Below are 18,082 nucleotides of genomic sequence, written 5' to 3'. Positions count from 1 at the left end.
TAATTCCGACGTAACTTTTGCTACCAACATCGAAATCAATTTGTGCTAGAATCCTCATAATTTTAAACAGATCCTTGATAAGTCCTGCAAAAGTCGATTGGGAAGTGCCATGAAATATTGCTGATCGAGGAAACATTTCACCTCAAAAAAGACACACTACCAAGTCACCTGGGGTGAGATATTTTTCCAATCAGACGTTTTACACATTTCAATTCGATTTTAACAGGATTTACGAAGGCTTTATTGACAATTTCGGAAATCATAGCAGAAATCGCTTCAGATGTTGGTGAAAAAAGTTTCATCGGGAATACAAAAGATTTGATTAGCTGAAACAGACAAAAAGTTTTATTAGCTGAAACAGACGAAGTTACGATTAGCACAATGAAAAAAGTGCGTGCATCGACAAAAACTATGTCGAGCCCAATATCAACATTTGTGAAAACAGTCTTCTACTCTAGCATTTCTATGATTCAAGAAAAAGTCTACATGTTTTTAATAAAAATCTGGAATTATTAGCATAAATATTTTGTTCGAGTAAGGACTTGTAAAAAACGGTATGCTTGTAAAAAAAATTAGTTCATTACCTTGAAAAAAAAATAAAATAAAATCACCAAAAAAATACTTTTGTACACTTCAGGTATGTTTTATAAATACTCACGACAAGATTCTCTACTATCACTGTACACTCTGCAATTTTTATCCCCGTGAATTGACCGTCGGCTTGCAAATGCCACGCTTTCTCTCAGAATCAAAAGGTATCAAGTCAACGCGCAAAAGGCGCGGTCAATTAAACTTGAAAACTCAGTTGAAAACTCGGTAAAAAAAATTGATCGAAAACCTAAAGGCTTAACACATCGAGAGTGCTTTACTTTTTCGTATACCGTTTACGAAATCGCTAAGCTAAAGCCGCGATCAATCGATTCGCATTATCAGAGCGGCGACATTTTGCTCAAATATAATTCCCTGACTTTTCCCATAAACAAATTCAGAACTCCCTGACGTTATTCCCACGAAAATTAGATAATGTTGGTCGGCTTTTACGACCAAAAGCTCCAGAAGCCGTGTATACACAGATACATCTTCAATACATAAATTTGGATCTACAAACACATAGTATTGCTTTGTTTCAAACGAATAATTAGAAATTGAACGATTCTATTTCCGAAAGTTAGCTTAACTGAATTTACGAAGCATAGTTGAGGGTTGCAAAAGATTTATAAAGAAAGTACGTCTTTCCCTATGGTCCATCATAATTCCCTGACTTCTCCCGATAGATGACATTTCCTGACTGTTCCCGGTTATCTCGGTCTGTGGCCACCCTACTCGATCACTCGATCACTTCCTCACTGGATCATTCGATTAGTCCGGGAGGTAGCGTCAAAAATTTCCGGATAATTTCGGCAAGTTTAATATGTTTTTTTTTTTAGTTATCTCTGTAACATATAACAGTAATATAAACGTTTTCCAACGCACCCCCACGACGGCGGATTACAGGAGGATTACAATCACAGCAAAAAATTAACAATAAAAATGTATAGCCGAATCCGCGAAACTTATCGTACGTTTTAATCGAAACATAAGAAACTTAGAAAATGTCTTCCACTCACATAAGTATGCGCAAAATAATAGTTAAAAAACACACACCCGCAAGGATGAAATTGATTACAATACTTCTTTTCATAGTACCAAACACACAAATAACAGTTCTCCACTTATAAGATATAATAGGGCGGTTCAGAAAAGGGCCATTTTTTAGATCTAACTCTTCCCCGAGATTCTTGCACTTTTTCACTCAAAAATAGCTCACGCAAAAGAGCTGGGGTGGCAAAATTTTGTTACTACTTCCTCAACAACGTTCGTAGTACCGAAAAATCTATGTTGAAATACGCTGTGATATTTGAAAGTTACAAATTAATTTTCACGAATTTTCGGTAAGTTGTCTATTGCTTGTTATTGCTTATTGATCAATAGAATATGATGATCAAAACTTGTGTACTTTTTATTATTTGTAGAGTAGCTCAGTGAGTAGTAGAATTGATAAGATTGCGTATCGAATTTTGACCAGGAATTGTCATAAAAGAAATGTCGAAAAAAAATTGTAAAACAATTCTGACCCGTTCAAAATAAACTAATTCAACTATTTTCACCCTTGACATTTTAATTTTAAGCCCCATATTTCTCGAATTACCATGGATGTTCCGAAACTGAACTACTGACAAAGGGTTGCATAACTTTGCGGAAAAAAGTCGCAAACATTGAAAAAAGAAAAAAGAAGATGTTAAAGCTGAATCTCATCGTTTTGAAAATCCTTGCAAGAATAAATTCTTATTGCTATTTACCAAAAATTTACATGCGACTTTATGAAAGCGTCAGTCACGAAAAAACATGTTTAACATCACCTAATGAGTACAAAGGTAGTAGAGAATTTTTCAGAAAAACATTAATGAAGCTGATTTTTTCTCCCGCTAAGCCATTTCTTTGCGCCTTTTTTGTCCCGACCGAAAATTTAGAAAGTGATCCCGAATTTATGAATGGTACTGTGTGAGGAATCAATAACAGTTGACGATTTGGATAGATTCACCCAAAATTTTGAAACGATTAGTAAAGTCACGATGCCTTAACTTTTTTTCAATGGTAATGAAGGATTACGAAATGGAGGATCCCTCTATCAGTCGATCCTCAGGAAGAAATGTTCTTTTTCAGATAAGAAACAACACTAAAATCAACGAAACAATAACATTTTCATTTTACAACCGTGTGTCCACGTGAGACGCAATCCGCGAACCGAAATCCGAGACGCAACTCGCACGAAAGAAAACCACAATGGAAAATTATCGGGGCATTTTCTTGTCACAAAACGCTCGCGACTAGTCAGAAGTCCACCCGAGAGTAATTTTAATCTGTTAATAACCTGTTCAGCAAACTTTGTAAAGCTAAAATCTAAAAATTTTCAGCGTAAAAATTACACTCGATATTCAAAGCCCATTCACACGTTTTGTGTTGTAGTTGGCTGCTTTAACGGACTCAGTTAAACTTGTAAACAATGCAGCTACGCACTCACCGAAAGTCAGCCGCACAAACAATAACAAGTGACATCCGACGCAGAGTCGAGAATCGAAATCGCTAACAGTTGAAGATGCACAAAAGAATGAAAATTTAATACACGAAACTCACCATCGATGTCGCAGGCTGTTTTTATTCCAGTAACTTGGTTTTTTATGGACCATACGTTGCATGTCACTCATATATTATTCACAGTAAGTTTCGTGAAAATACACTGACCGAATAACGTTACACCGCCGTTTTTTTTAGCCATACGGTATCAAATGCAAAGCCTGTACATGGCGATCTGAATTCTTGACTAACGACTGCCGTCTTTTCATTACGGCTGCTCCGAACCAACTGACGATCGTTGCGCTCGGAAACTAATCTCAACCGGTCGGAAACTTCATGCGAACTGCGCAGACGCGGTTAGATGTTTGCAAAATTACCGTTACACGCGGCGTTATGCGTCAATTGAAATTTTCTGGCGAATTCCAACCGAATAAAACACGTTCACCGAAGATACATTCAGTCATTCCTGAAGGTTCGATTAGTGGGAAGTCCTGCAAAAATGATTCTGAGACGAAAAGCTTCCGAGCTCTGAAAATCGCACACAAAGGAAGGTATGGATTTTTTCAGTCGAAATTTGGCCGATTTTGAAGAATACTTAAATCAATTTTTTGATACACTGTATCGACGTAATTTTGTAAAAGGAATCTATTATGCGCTGTCCGAATACGCCATTAGCTACTTCATCTTGTTTCTTCGTTTTCTCCATTTTTTCGCCCTTCCAATTAACAATCCTAAATTTTCTAATTCTTTGAATAAAAATGTAACTGCGATCCACTGACTTAACCACGTGAGTTTCGACGCGCTGCAGTTTGCCGTTGCGGCAGTACACATTTTCATGAGCTTCTCGTCGGCGTGACGCTGCCGCGTCAATTTGACGCCCGTGAAAATCCAGTTCGGACACATGCCGATGGATTCCTTCTAGCCCTCTGCATAGGCTGACTGTCTGAGGAAAGTATGTATGTCCTACTGCAATAAGTTTTGTGGTACAGCCAACGTGTGACTGTAGTCAACAGAATACCAGAAGGCAATTAACATTACTTGCTGCAGAAAGCATATTAAAACAAAGATGTAAAAACAATACCTTTTCCATACTCGACTGATATCCTATAGATATTCTCGACCGGCAATACAGTTACCGTAACTATTTTACAAGTTTCAAATATTTTTTCAGATTTTTCACAAAATTTTTTCATAGTGTAATTGGAGCTAGAATGTAAGAGTATATTATTGTAAGGCAATTCTGATTGATGCGTCTTCTTTTGCCCGCACGTAACGTAACTGCTCGAGTAATCGTTACTGCAACAGTGCAAAAAATTAACACTTTTTAGTATTAGAACTTAAAAATACACTTTTTTATTATCCACTATAAAGAAAACTTGCAAGCCACACTTTTGCTGTATAAAGTATCGTGTGCTGCATGAAGACAATAGTATAACCTGTGAAGGAAAGTTTGACTGCAGGAGCAACAAAAGTGCAACTGCCAGCGCTTAAAATTGGGGTTAGATAACTTCAGCTCAATGACACAGTGTGTAAAATCAAGTTGTTTAAATGTGCGCATGCGACAAAGAAAGCCTTAGTATGTAAAAAATGACATTTAAATTGTATGCATGTGCCAACATTGATTTATCGCAGTGTTCGGAAATGAGTAGGCACAGTAAATTTCCCAAATGAAAAATTCACATATTTTTAGCCTGATCTTATTACATGAGAGAACAACAGTATGGCAGGAATTAATAGAAACATAATGGATTTTCGAAAGAATTTTATTCAATCATTGAGACACAGATTAATGTAATAAGTATGCAAATGTTACGAATTCATTTGCAAAAAAAAATTGTAGAAAAATGGTAAGTAATAATAATGTATCACAAAGAGAAATAAGGCATATGAAAATCTCAAATAGCTGCCAATTAACCGAAAATTGTTCTGTAGAATTGATTAAGAAGAGTACAACGCCAACCATTAACAACAGGTTACTACATAATATTGGGCAAATAGAACAATGATAAAGTTTCGTGACATACTATCAGGTAAACATACTGTAATGACGCAACATAAAATAGCAAATTCGCAGAAAATTTACCAAGCGAATCGTCTTGCTACATGAATCCACTTAAAGCCAAATATGTGTTTCCTATTTTTTGAATCGTTCTTTAAAATTTTGTACTCGTAGTCTCATACCATGTTCTATTACAATTTAAAGCCAATCGGAGGTTTCAATTCTATCAATCACTTTTTTGTAGTCTTCTTCCAGAAGCCTATACTGTTTTTCAAGAATTTGCATCCTCTGTTCAGGAGCTGGGCCATCAATTACAGTGCTTCCTTCCATGGGTTTTAAAGCTCTTTGTAATTTCTTGAAGTTTTTTTGCTCACGTTGATATGGAACATTTAGTCTTCTTTTAATATCCAACCGATATTGTTGGTATTCCTGCTTGTCAGAAACATCGGTAACACGTAATCTCAGTATTTCATAAACTCTGCGAGCTTGTTTCTACAAAGAAATAATCGCGATTAATCATTTACTTCTGTAAACTATAAATACGGCTGACAAAATATATTCAAATACCTTGTTTATTTTGAATCTTACACTAGCTTCTATAGCCATGTTTTTATTGAATCCCTGTAACAGATTGCTCTTGCTGAAACTCTCCAAAGTTTTACAATGTTGAGCATCGATAAAATCGCGTACACGTTGGAAACTTATAGATGGATCCTCAACTGCAAAATAAATATAAACATTGAAAATAATTCATAACTCATTTAGGAAAAATTTGATATCATTCATCCCCAGTAAATGTCATAGATTGAAATGCTTTTATCACGAAAGCTGAAATTTACTTATTTATGGGCTTTAAATCTGTGAGAAAAAGTTCAAGTCTAAATTCTGAAGATTCTACTCCAACTTTACCTGTAATATCTTTGACGTCGGTTCTTCCAATGTACGCCCTGTAAATGGCAGAAAGAAGCTGAGCCCCTATACCAAGCCCTTGAAACGGTGGAAGAACAAGAACTTGGGCAATTCGAGGTCTTGCATGATGAGGATAGGCATAATACTGATAAACCGTTGCAAAACCAACAGTCGCATACCGATGCGATCCCACGGTAGGAGTGTACTTCTCAAATCTGAAGCACAGATAAAATATGTGCCGTTTTGCTATTCACAACTCAAGTTATTTACCCAAAACATTCAGGGTTGACATATATTTGTAACAATACGATATTGAATGAATAGCAAATCTTACTATACTAACATGTTAAAGTAATGCCACTGGTCATCATCAATGTCAATAAAACTAGCAGCATCTATATACCAAAGTAAAAATGTTTGTAGACGCTCATGGTACTCCTTGAAGCCTTTACAGCTCATATCTGCTTTATAAACTTCAAAATGTCTGACGCCCTTGTCTTTGTCTACGGACAAAAATAAATTCTAATAATCAAGTTGCAAATGACAATTTACTTTACAACAAATTAAATGTATCTGAATTTATATTGAAAAATATTTGTTGCATGAATTGTTTTCTAATTTCATGAGTAATATAAGCATTATAAACGGCAAATTTTGCAAACCCGTTTCAACATTCTTGTTTTATTAGAAGTTAGTTTACACAGATTGCTTTTATACAATTCTTTGACTTCAAGCTCACCTTTTACTGAAAACGAGTGAATCACGGTTCCAGGTGGTACAAAAGATTCATCATTTTTAAGTGCTGCAATAAATGAATCCATGTTGCTGTGAACTTTTGGAGCCAACTTGGCACTGATTTTGGATAAAACGTCATCAGCTTCTACACCTTCGCAGGACATGTAATCAGCTTTTTCGGAATATGTCATTCCCAAGTAGGTTTCCAAGCAGCCAGCCGAGTAGTACAGCTTGATGCGCAAGTCTCGGTACCCAAATATGTTTTCACTGAAATAATTCATTCTTAGAACCAATCGTATCAGTTTCATGTATTAATTGGTAAACAAAATAATAATCTTTAAATTACAAATGATTTTCATACAGTAGCAAATTTTTTGAGCCTATGGCATATGGCGTAAGAAATAATGTAAAAAAGACTGATTTTACAAATTACTGATCTGATAGTTCATTTATTCTAAAAATTGCAAAGATTTAATCTCATGTTTCTTTCTGTTTTAACGAGCTTTAACAAATCCTTATATATTTCACGCAATTCTTTAATATGTAATAAATATTAGGATATATTTATAAACTACGAGGCAGATCACACGTGATTCACCAAATGAGTTTTGTTGGTTTAGTACAAATGATATATATAATCTAGTATAAACGACAGTAAAAATATTTATTAAAGATATAAACCTGTCGCCGAAAACCTGATGAGACATTTCTGGCTTGAAGATGAGTTTGTCATCATTCACATCATGGGGATTTCTTATTAATTTGAATTCCAATGCATCATTGCTACTGATTATTAGACTCTTAAGACGCGCAGTAGTAGCATCCTCCATTTTAGCTGCTGAAAATGAGCATATTTATTTGAACATATCCATTCGCAACCTAGACTTACTCAGAGAAATTTGCATACTAGTTCTTAAAGAATACTGGAAACACAAAATATGAAAATTTGAAAATATTGTACAGTCTGTAACATTTTCAAGAGCGGTTTCATTTTTGATGCATATTTGCAGCACCATATTATCAGCAGTAGATGTATATTGAAATGCAGGTATGTAAAGAAAAAGAAATACAAATTTATAGTAAATTTTCAGTAATAATGTATTTTAAATAACTTTTTATTATTCTACACATGATGATGACTGAGATTTGCAAACCAATAACCAATAACAAATTCCCTAACAGTCGCTCCGATTAAATTTGTGTATTGATACTTGAAAATAAAACTGAAGTGATTTGCGTCTCATCAAATTAGACAGCAAAGTATCAGAGAGACAGCAAATAGCTGCAACTAAATAACTCCGATCAAACTTTGATTCAAGCTTTTGATACTGCAGCAAATTATTGTAAAATTGTATACGTACCTTAAACACAAAATAAATAAGATTTCAAGTTGCACGATAAATGTAGATATACAATACTGGTTGAAAAAATCGCAACGAATTTCATAGGTTATGATCAAAAATAAAATAAATAATGATAAAGCTGGGTAAACATAGAAGATACAATTGGAGATGGCTGTTCGTACGTAAATAGATAAAGATTTAATATCATCTGTACAACAGCAATGACGGTATTAACGGGTTGAAAAAAATGAGTAAAGTAATCCATACTAACAGTTTGGACACGAACTGTAGTCGTTCGAACACGTATAAACGCTAAAAATTATTCGTAAAATGTCATTAAATACTTACACCCTTTGAAATAACTTCTTTAGAAATTCACAATAAAACAATAGAGAATGTAGACTCGCCTCTCAAGCGAACCTAATTAGAGAACTAAGATCGGCTTCCCGCCAAATGATCTATCCCCAACAACCATTTCATAAAATCGCAAGCCTCTCCATTGACAATCGCCGTACATAGAGATGTAAGCGAAACATAAAAATTACGTGAGTCCGAAGTATTTTACGACTTGGTGAATTGTGGTGAATTCCCCAGATGAATATTAAACCCAGCGCCTAGAACTGCGTTAATTCCCTGTATTTGGAGTCGTTTGGCTTTCGTCATTCAGAGTGTCAAAAATCAAGAAATGTGCTTGGTAAAATTTGGTTTTGCTGTTCTGCGTTTACCTTGCGAACCGTCTTACTGGAAAGAAGTCTTTTATTCTCCTTTCTGACAGGCCAAATTATTTGCCATATACGCATTCCTGACCCACGTTCAGCCGTTCTGGCCAAAGAGGATGAAGAGTTCAGGGCCTTACCAAACAGCACTAGCTTTTCGGAAAGTTACCATACACTCAACGCCATAACTAGGTATGCGTGTATGATCTATGCTTATTCGACAGGTTGTCAGGGTTGTCTATTCGCCTTCATTTGCTGTTAAAAGTCTGTAGAGTGTGGGGAGTGTGATTATGGTGTTGTACAGTGGGACTAGTGTCACGTCGAAAACGTATTGGACGTAGTTCTCGGACTGAGCTCAACAAGAAAGCTTTCCATGTGGCCTCGAGAAGCGAAAGAATGACAAGCAAAAGAGGAAATACGATACGGCTCCAAACGGAGATCGAAAAAAACAGGGAGGAAGGGAATTGGAAAAAAGTTATTGAATTGGCAGAGGCTTTAAAAAGTCAAGAATCAAGCTATGGTTCGTATTTCATACTCTGTACATGGTAATTTTTAAAAACCAGTTATTTCTCATTCAATATCATGAAAATATGATAAATGTTTTTGTCGTAGAAGCCGGAATAAATTATCAATGATGAGTAAATGTTTTATCCAATGGCAATGTGGTTACGACGTTGGTTTTTCCGTATTCATTTTTGTCATTACTTTTTCTCTTAAAAACTCCACCGATTTTCACGAAATCAAATCTAAGACGTCCCTCAAAGTCTCAGGAATGTTCTCGGCTAGGTTGAACTCCAGGAGAGACACGAGAGGAGCATCGGAGCACAATTTTTCAAATGCCAGTTATAGAAATCACGGGCGGACCACAAACGTTTCGTTAAAAAAAATTAAATTTAAAAAAATAAATCAAGGAAAAAATATTTTAACATTATGTTGCAATTTTTAACGAAATCATAATATCTGAAATGCCACATTATATTCCATACAAATCTCATATTTAAATTTCTGCCTGTTTCTTGAATTCAAAACATTTCTATAAAGTACCTCATATTCATATCTGACAATCACAACATTCTATGAAACCTTAACTAATATGAAACGTTTTTGACAAGCCAGACAGTGCTCAGCCATTCTATTTTGAAAACAATTACCTGCAAGTCTCGAATCATGTCAACATTGCCACATTGATTTCAATACCCCTTGATGAATTAAGTTCCCAAGCTACCAGATATCGTCAGTTTGTAATGAGTCATGTAGTTTGTTTCATTTGATAACCGAAAGAAATTTGCGTTACTTGGATTGAGATGCATGTACCCTATCCATATCTACTTATATTCGATGTTCAATCAACGTCGTCTACCAAATGTTCATACTAACTAAATCAAGCATCTTGAGATTCATGTGATGCATGTTACGGTCTAGGTGTTATATAAACATTTTATGGAAAGAAATTAACTATCATTATGTTAATAATTTACATATTTTGTAGAATGTTTGGCAAACTTTTTATGTGGAGAAGGACGGTTGGAAAATTTCCTGGAGGAGGCGCCACCGATCGAAGCAAACATAGGCAAAGCAAGAGCTGGTCTGGTTGAAACAAAAAGACATCTTTTGCTAGCAGCTAATGAAACAGGCAAAAAGGTACGTAGTTTTTAGAAATAATCCAATTTGTTCTTATAAAGTGTTTTATTGAGAAAGATTTGTGTAAGTTCCGAAGTGAAGTTCCGAAACCACGGCTAAACTTTGCAGAGACTGATTGATTTATTATTGGGACGTTCTTTGATCAAGCTTGATTGATCAATTGTTCAGATACATAAAGATTAAGAAATTGCTGCTAATACAAAATTGATCAAGGTTATTTTCCAAAGTTTGGAAACATTTCTCTATAGTTAATTATTCAAATTTAGGCCATGGTTGTTTTGGATGCGCATCTACTCCTAGGAAAGCTACACTATGCAATGGGAATGTACGAAGACGCTCTTCACCATTATCAGCAAGCGGAACTTCACACACTAACAGAAAAGCAGTTACCCTGCCGCAGTTTACGGATTATAGCTGAGTCATATGCGATAAAAGGTATCAATTAGTTATCCTTGACCACAAATTACTAGGTTCAATCTCTTGATATGGTTACCAGTCCACTATACTGTATCAGATTTTCTACTACGTACATTTGCACAATCTCTTCAACCAACCATTCATCATTTCTCACTGTGATATTTAGTAACTACAGTTATTATTAATTGCCACTATGAAAATCACGTTCTAATCATTCACAAATGAACAGTGTTACTCTAGGAAAATGGAAAAAAATTGCTATTCTACCACTTTATTTTACTTGCATTTATGATTCTTACCAAATTAAATATACGACAATACAAATATTCGAATACAGCTTTACAAACTTATTTTCAAATGCAGGTTTGTGCTTGGAAAAGCAGCCTCCAAGCTTGAAGTCAAAATTCAAAGTTGCGGAGTGGCAGGAACAAATGATCAAATGTTTTGAAATTGCTGGAGACCTGACTGTGTTGTACTTACAAGAGCAGGACAAAATCGCACTCCAGCAGCAAATCAGCACTACCAGTACTTTGAATTCCAATAGTATAGGTATGCCAAATCATGACAAAATTTTCCTTGCCCATTTATCTTGAAATAACCAACCATCATGTCCTTGTAATAAGATGAATTCCACAAAAAGTCCCAAGAAAATGATTAAAAATTTTTTATAATTTTAATCAATTTTTTATATGTGTATATTTACATCATCAAGCTGTGTATGGCATTGTTAACCATTGACTTATTACACAACTTCCTCTGTTACATGATGCAAATTAATATAATGAAAAAAATTTCTTCAGGTTCCTATTCTCCCCAACCACCTCCAAATTCTACAAAATCTGTTGGGCCAATTCTAGAAACCGCTTTACAAAGAGCCCCTATACTTCATATGCAAGCTGGAAATATCCAAGCTGCCATAAATCGATATAGGTAAATTTGAGATACACTAACATTACATATCCTATGACACTTGAAAACTTTCGTGACCACTTATTATATGTTTTGAAACCAAAATATACTCATCCATCATATATAGTTATTGCAAAACGTTACTCAAAATTTGAACTCTTAATCATTCGAACTGATTCTTTTCATATCACAAAGTGTTGAATGGTTGTATAATTAATTTTGTTTGCCCAAAAATTTCAAGGGGTATGCTATCTGCTGTGGAGGCCACTGCGACTCAGAGGCTCCGTTTAACGTTGACTCGACAGCTAGCAGAAGTTCTATTGCGAGGTGTTACAGGCACTATATACACCCGACCAGAAGGCACCATCGAAATGTCAGGTAAATATTTGAATTAGTTTCTCTTTATTTTGCTTTACTGAATTATGCTTTCTACATTAATTTCAGGAAGTAGGAAGCCAGCTCATCATTCCAATAGTAGTTTGACAGAATCTCCATGGAAGCCAAAGAAATATACTGGCTTAAACCTCTTTAATCCAAGAAGCGAATGTGAGGAAATAATCCTACTTCTGCTCATAAGCGAAGCCATGGCTGTACGAGATACAGTACTAAGTCAATCGCCTGAATTTAAAGAAGCTAGAATTCATGCATTTGAAAATGCAACAGCTGTATACGATCTTCTTACCATCGCAGTCGTTAGATGGGGCCAAGTTGGACTTTTACACGAGGTTAGTAATCTGTATTATGCTTTAACGCTAGAACTACTGAAATTAAGACGAAGCTATTTCTACCAAAACCAGGAAAAATTACAGATCGTCAAAAAATACCTGATAATTATAAATATATATAATATGATATAATAAATTTTCATATCATATTGATATAAATATATTCGATTATTACATGTTTTTAAAGACCAGTAATTTTGACTGGTGTGGTAGTTGTAGTGTTAGCATAAATATCGTAAATCAATAAACACTCATTATCAGCAATTGTCTACTAAACAAGTATGCCTCACAATTGTATATGCGATGTGCATAATATTTTATCCTAATATAAAATATTGATTTCCCGATGCGTTTCTGCCTGATCAAAATACATGTTATTTTTTTCAGTCATTTGAAAGAGCCATGAAATTTTCTCATGGCGAGGCACACGTGTGGATGCAGCATGCACTATGTCTGATCAGCCTTGGGAAGCATGCTCTGGCGTACTCGGTTTTAAAAATTGTTACTCGACTTTCTCCACAAAAAGTAATGCCATGCCTTTTAGCTGCACGTCTCTGTTACGCCAATTTAAATTTGGTAAATATTCGTAACATTAATATGATTACTCATTGATTGAAAGTATAAAATAACGCGTGAACAGAATAGGAGTGTTTTAATTTCCTTATAGATCCAAGACGGCATTGACTGGAGTCACAAGGCTTTACTTAAAGAGGCTGCTAGCCCACAAGGACTTCAATCGCGATGTCATTTATACATAGGAATTGGTCACAGCATGCTCTCTTCAACGACGAACATTAAGCAGGACAAACTGCAACACACTAACGCAGCTCTGGACTGTTTCCATAAGTAATACATATTCTTTGCACACCCAGAAATGCTGCTTTTACTGTAAAACATTACGATGAATAAATAGCCACGTCATTTTTCAGAGCTCAGCAGTGCGACCCTAATGACCACTTAGCAGAGTATTATTTGGCACATGACTACGCGATCAATAGGCAAATAAACGAGGCAATGGTCCACGTCAAAATCGCATTAAATTTACATGCTGAGCATGTTCCTTCTCTCCATTTACTAACTTTACTGTTGTCAGCGCACAAACAGTATGCTGAAGCTTTGTCGCTAGTCAGAACTGCTCTAGATGAATACCCAGACAACCTGAATCTTCTGTATGTCAAAGCACATCTAGAGTTACATAGCGTGGGTGGAGAAGAAGCCCTAGCGACTGTAAAGCATATGCTTTTCCTGTGGAAGAATTTATACGAAGATCAAACAAACGTTGATTGCAATGATCAACATAGTGAGAAACGTAGCGAAACACGCAGCGTTTTCCAATTATATACCTCGGAAATGTCGGACAAAGATTCGAGTTAGTATATATTATCTTTCCCTATGCACAATGTCTTCTATCTGCTATATGCCAAAGTAACATTTCATTCATAACATGGTGCCTATGGTAAGTGAAATCTTGAAAATCCCGGAAACAGATTAACTTAAGCACTATTCGCCCTTTTTGCTGTCTTACAATTAAGCAAAAATAAAAAATGAGCCACGTACAAGTTATGTCTTGAATAATGATTATGGACACAGCTAAGAAGCCGTGAACGTTCAGGAAAAATTATCATTGTACAGTTAAGCAAAGAAAGATTTCAAGAACCTAAAAGATTATAAAATTTTTAGTCTGTGTTCGTGCATCACCCTTGAATAATCACTGTAAAAAAATATAATAGTAACAGAATCTGCCACTGACATTCATTTGATTGTTAGTGATTATAATTATGTACTATGAGATCTGGTGGTTTTATTTTTTTAGTACATCAAATTGAAAGTTGCGATGTTTGCGAATCCCCAGACTGCAAAATATTTCTTGATTCAGCTACCCATCAACTTGTGAAATGTAATTCATTATGTAACTGATCATTACCTTACATCAGGTTCTCTACAGACACATTCATTAGCAGCGTCCAGAGTTGAACAGGCATTGTCAGAAGTTGCTTCATCGCTGAGTTCTTTTACTCCACGACCTGGGCCACAGCGCGCGTGGTTGCTGCAGCTACAAGTTTGGCTTTTACTTTCAGAGGTTTATTTAGACCTTGATCGGCCTACTCCGGCCACTTTATCTTTGCAAGAGGCAACTAATATTTTTCCGCTTAGTCACCACATCATGTACACTGTAAGTATTGGATGTTAAGCTGTTCAATACAAATAGATATTTTGGAAGATTAAATTTTTTTCATCAGATTGTCTTATGCTGCAGTACTGTTACATTTTGGAAACATTTATTTATTCACAGAGAGGGCTTCTGCATGAGCACAAACAAGAATATATCGAGGCTAAGCAATGCTTTCAAAACGCAGTCTCTATCAATCCATCTCACATAAAGAGCCTTCAGCACCTGGTAAATGTTTAATCAAATACGTTTCTGTAACAATTGAATCATAATCAAATTTTTGCAGTTTAAGTAAAACTGTCTAGTAAAAAGTACCCATAAATCAAATTTTCCTCAACAAACATTTACTGCATAAAATTGGGCCGATAATCTAATCTATTGCGTCATATTATTCTTATCTTGAGCTAGTCGGAGGAAACTTATTTTTGTCTTTGACGATTTTGTTGCTATTTCAATGTAATATATAAAATCAGCTCCGTTATTTGCGTCTGTATTTCTAAAAGATGAAAACCTAGAAAACAATTTCGACTCACATTGAAACTCACAACACTATTCAATGAATGTCACCTATGATGACGTACAAATTGTATAGATTTCAATACAGGGATAATGAATATAAATTGTATAATTTTGGAAGACCAGATAGAGAAAAAAATCATCTAAAATAAAGTAATAAATATAATTGGTGATGTAGATTTTCTATGATTAATGTTTGTAGGCTTACAAATTGGTGACGAAAATCTATTTGAAAAAAAGCATGAGTTTAAATATTGCGTCTCTTGTTTCAAATACTATGTTGTTACTCACTTCTGCAATGCAAAACCAAAATATATTTTTTCACTGTTTTGCAGGGATTGATTTATCACTACTTGGGAAGTCAAAGGCTAGCTGAAAAAACTTTACGAGAAGCAGCGAAAATAGATCCCAACTCTCATCAAACGTGGTATGTATAACAGAATCTTTCAATTTTCACAGTTTTCTGATCTCTAAGTATTTCATTCAAAATCTTCATCTCGTTCATAGAGCACCCTACTTTTGTCATAGAGAAATTGTGATTGTCCAGAAACTGCTGAAACTGCTAACTTTTTAAAGCATTTCCAATCCCATGCTTTACAGGTATAATTTAGGAAAGGTATTAGAATCTTTGGGCGAAGTGGACGCGGCAAGTGATTGTATGGCAACAGCGTTAGAAGTCGAAACAACTAACCCGATTTTGCCCGTATTTTCGATCCCCTTAACGTTTGAATAAACTCCTGAAATGAAGTATATAAATAACTTTATATAATATATAAATATAATACACATGTATTTATGTATGTATGTATCTATACACGTTGTATATTCTATAATCTATTGATCTAGGTATAATATGTAATTAATGTATGTACACCAAATTCAACGGTTAAACCGATTACCTTGTAAATAATAACAAAAAAAAATATATCAACGATATTAAACTGCGTTATCATCGAGGGTGTTTTATTCTCAGCATACCAGAACAATGATCTGTAGCAGAATATTTTCCGATAGCCGTATTAAAAATCCACGATTTGGCACCAATTTTTCCTGTTCATGCAACACGCACTCCATTAGTGAATTAAAATTGATTAATCAAGGCAACACGAAACCGCTGGACTTGGTTCAACGGAATAAGCCTCAACAATGCACTACAATTCGTCAAGGACGTGCGGTTTCGTCATATTCATCAGTCATTTTGTTACGTATGACGTGAATATGTATACTATAGGTAGGATTTCATGCTCAATGAAATTATAAAATTATGAAGAATCCATAACGAACTCAATATCGTTGATTCGTTAGAAGATATGGGGTAGGAACGAGAATAATCTCATTAGGTAATACTTTCGCATTATCTGGCTGTTAATTTCATATGCTTTCTGTATCAGTGACGGATCCTTGACTATGTATAAAGATTATCACTGCCTTTGAGCAGTTATTCGTGCTATGAATGAAGATGGGTATACTATAACAATAGATTAATTAACTACTGCCACCACGGATATTCTGTATTAATGGCATTTCTAAAGAATTTCTCGCATAACACTACAAACAATCTGCAGGTCAAATCTGCGCTAGATATATTACACGCGAGGTCAAAGGTATGGAAATTTTATTATCACGAAAACTCAATTCACTTGCATGTCCTAATTAATACTGTACTTAATAGTTTTTTTAAACGCAATTATACGCGTTCTGCCCAGCCATTGTGAAGCTGTACGTTTAGTTGACTAACTAATGCGATTAGGGTAATCACTTAGCCCTAAATTTTATAGAACGTTCTAATAAAGTTCACGCTAGGTATCGGTGATTAATTCAAATGTGTGCCTATACACAACAAAACAGTTTACATGTTAATGCCCCCTGAACTATATACTGACTTAATGATTGGTTCGAATCAGCGAGTTTGCTGTACCGGTACAAATTATGATATTGTAAACTTACAGCTATCAGAACCTCGTATAAGTACGATATAACGATCACGTATCGGCTACATACATATCAGCATTTACAGCTATGTGTATTATATATGCTAAGGAGTACATACGCATGTATAATGTATATTTGTGTAGCATGGGCTTTGCCCGCTTAACAGTTTTCGAATGGCCCGAAGTACTCTATACAGGGTAGGCTTGGACAGGCTTTTGGAAAATAAGGATGATTGCACGATGAGGAAGCTCTATGGTAATCGTCTATTCCAGTTGACAAAACGAAGTACAGGTTCATAACGATAAGTTAATAATAAAAATTTTGACGAATTAGCGAATCTGAAGATTCCCGCAATCCCCACGATTTATTATGAAAATAGTCAACACTCCAATTCTGTTTGTTTTACTCATTGAAATTGATTTGGAAAGTCGGTTTACTTCCCTAACGACTCTCGACTTATTCTGGATCTCGCTGGTGGGGCCAGGGTTGATTATTTATTCATACGACGTCAAGTTCAAAGTGTACGTTTTTGAATTAGTTTAATTATTGAAGGTACAACGAGGATTTATTATTTCTCCTGATACGTATTGTCGTTTGAGTGCATGCTATACATATATAGCTATCGTACATATACTCGTATGTACATGTACTACGTATTTATGTAAGAACGCGATTATGGTTATAATCTCGCTGTACAACAATAAAGAAGTATTCCAGATCACAGAGATAAGGCTGCTCAAAAATATAATACGTTACAAAAGTTTGTGCCGTTTAGTTAATCAAGCAGATTAATTGCGGTAACGTTGCCGGTTCAGATGACCTTGGAGTCGCAGTATAATAACGAGCATTTATTTGTGTAGCACGCCCTTCGCGTATCCCTCCAAAGCTTGAGCTTGCAATAAGAGTAGGAATTTATATTCGCACCGTTGTGTGCCGGTAATCATTATCTGTCAAGA

The 18,082-nt window shown here is 35.3% G+C and overlaps 2 protein-coding genes across 6 annotated transcripts; one reads left to right on the top strand and one right to left on the bottom strand.

Moving 5' to 3' along the window:
• Positions 1-4,861: 4,861 nt before the first annotated feature.
• On the bottom strand, positions 4,862-8,603 carry LOC107221898 (histone acetyltransferase type B catalytic subunit). 4 transcript variants are annotated; one of them, XM_015661067.2, is made up of 7 exons: positions 8,449-8,603; positions 7,439-7,595; positions 6,762-7,024; positions 6,366-6,525; positions 6,023-6,237; positions 5,681-5,832; positions 4,862-5,605 (listed from the first exon to the last, which is right to left on the bottom strand). In XM_015661067.2, exons 2-7 carry the CDS (start codon positions 7,585-7,587, stop codon positions 5,312-5,314), a joined length of 1,233 nt encoding a protein of 410 aa, XP_015516553.1. In that variant the 5' UTR covers positions 7,588-7,595; positions 8,449-8,603; the 3' UTR covers positions 4,862-5,311. The 4 variants fall into 4 exon arrangements, with proteins under 4 accessions (XP_015516553.1, XP_015516554.1, XP_046594886.1 ...); XM_015661068.2 differs by having other exon boundaries at positions 7,439-7,592; positions 8,449-8,602; XM_046738930.1 differs by lacking the exon at positions 8,449-8,603 and adding an exon at positions 8,119-8,291.
• A 443-nt stretch (positions 8,604-9,046) lies between these two features.
• LOC107221889 (tetratricopeptide repeat protein 7B) lies at positions 9,047-16,138 on the top strand. 2 transcript variants are annotated; one of them, XM_015661057.2, is made up of 14 exons: positions 9,049-9,336; positions 10,306-10,457; positions 10,724-10,892; positions 11,238-11,423; positions 11,675-11,804; positions 12,025-12,161; positions 12,228-12,508; positions 12,896-13,084; positions 13,176-13,354; positions 13,438-13,877; positions 14,443-14,681; positions 14,802-14,906; positions 15,530-15,621; positions 15,795-16,138. In XM_015661057.2, the coding sequence occupies exons 1-14, from the start codon at positions 9,213-9,215 to the stop codon at positions 15,925-15,927; spliced, it is 2,556 nt and encodes an 851-aa protein (XP_015516543.1). In that variant the 5' UTR covers positions 9,049-9,212; the 3' UTR covers positions 15,928-16,138. The 2 variants fall into 2 exon arrangements, with proteins under 2 accessions (XP_046594880.1, XP_015516543.1); XM_046738924.1 differs by lacking the exon at positions 14,802-14,906 and having other exon boundaries at positions 9,047-9,336.
• The last annotated feature ends 1,944 nt before the right edge of the window (positions 16,139-18,082 follow it).

The sequence above is a fragment of the Neodiprion lecontei genome, chromosome 4 (assembly GCF_021901455.1).
Source record: "Neodiprion lecontei isolate iyNeoLeco1 chromosome 4, iyNeoLeco1.1, whole genome shotgun sequence".
Classification (NCBI taxonomy): domain Eukaryota; kingdom Metazoa; phylum Arthropoda; class Insecta; order Hymenoptera; family Diprionidae; genus Neodiprion; species Neodiprion lecontei.
The sequence above is the reverse complement of the archived record's forward strand: the minus strand, read 5'-3'. Positions and strand labels throughout refer to the sequence as shown.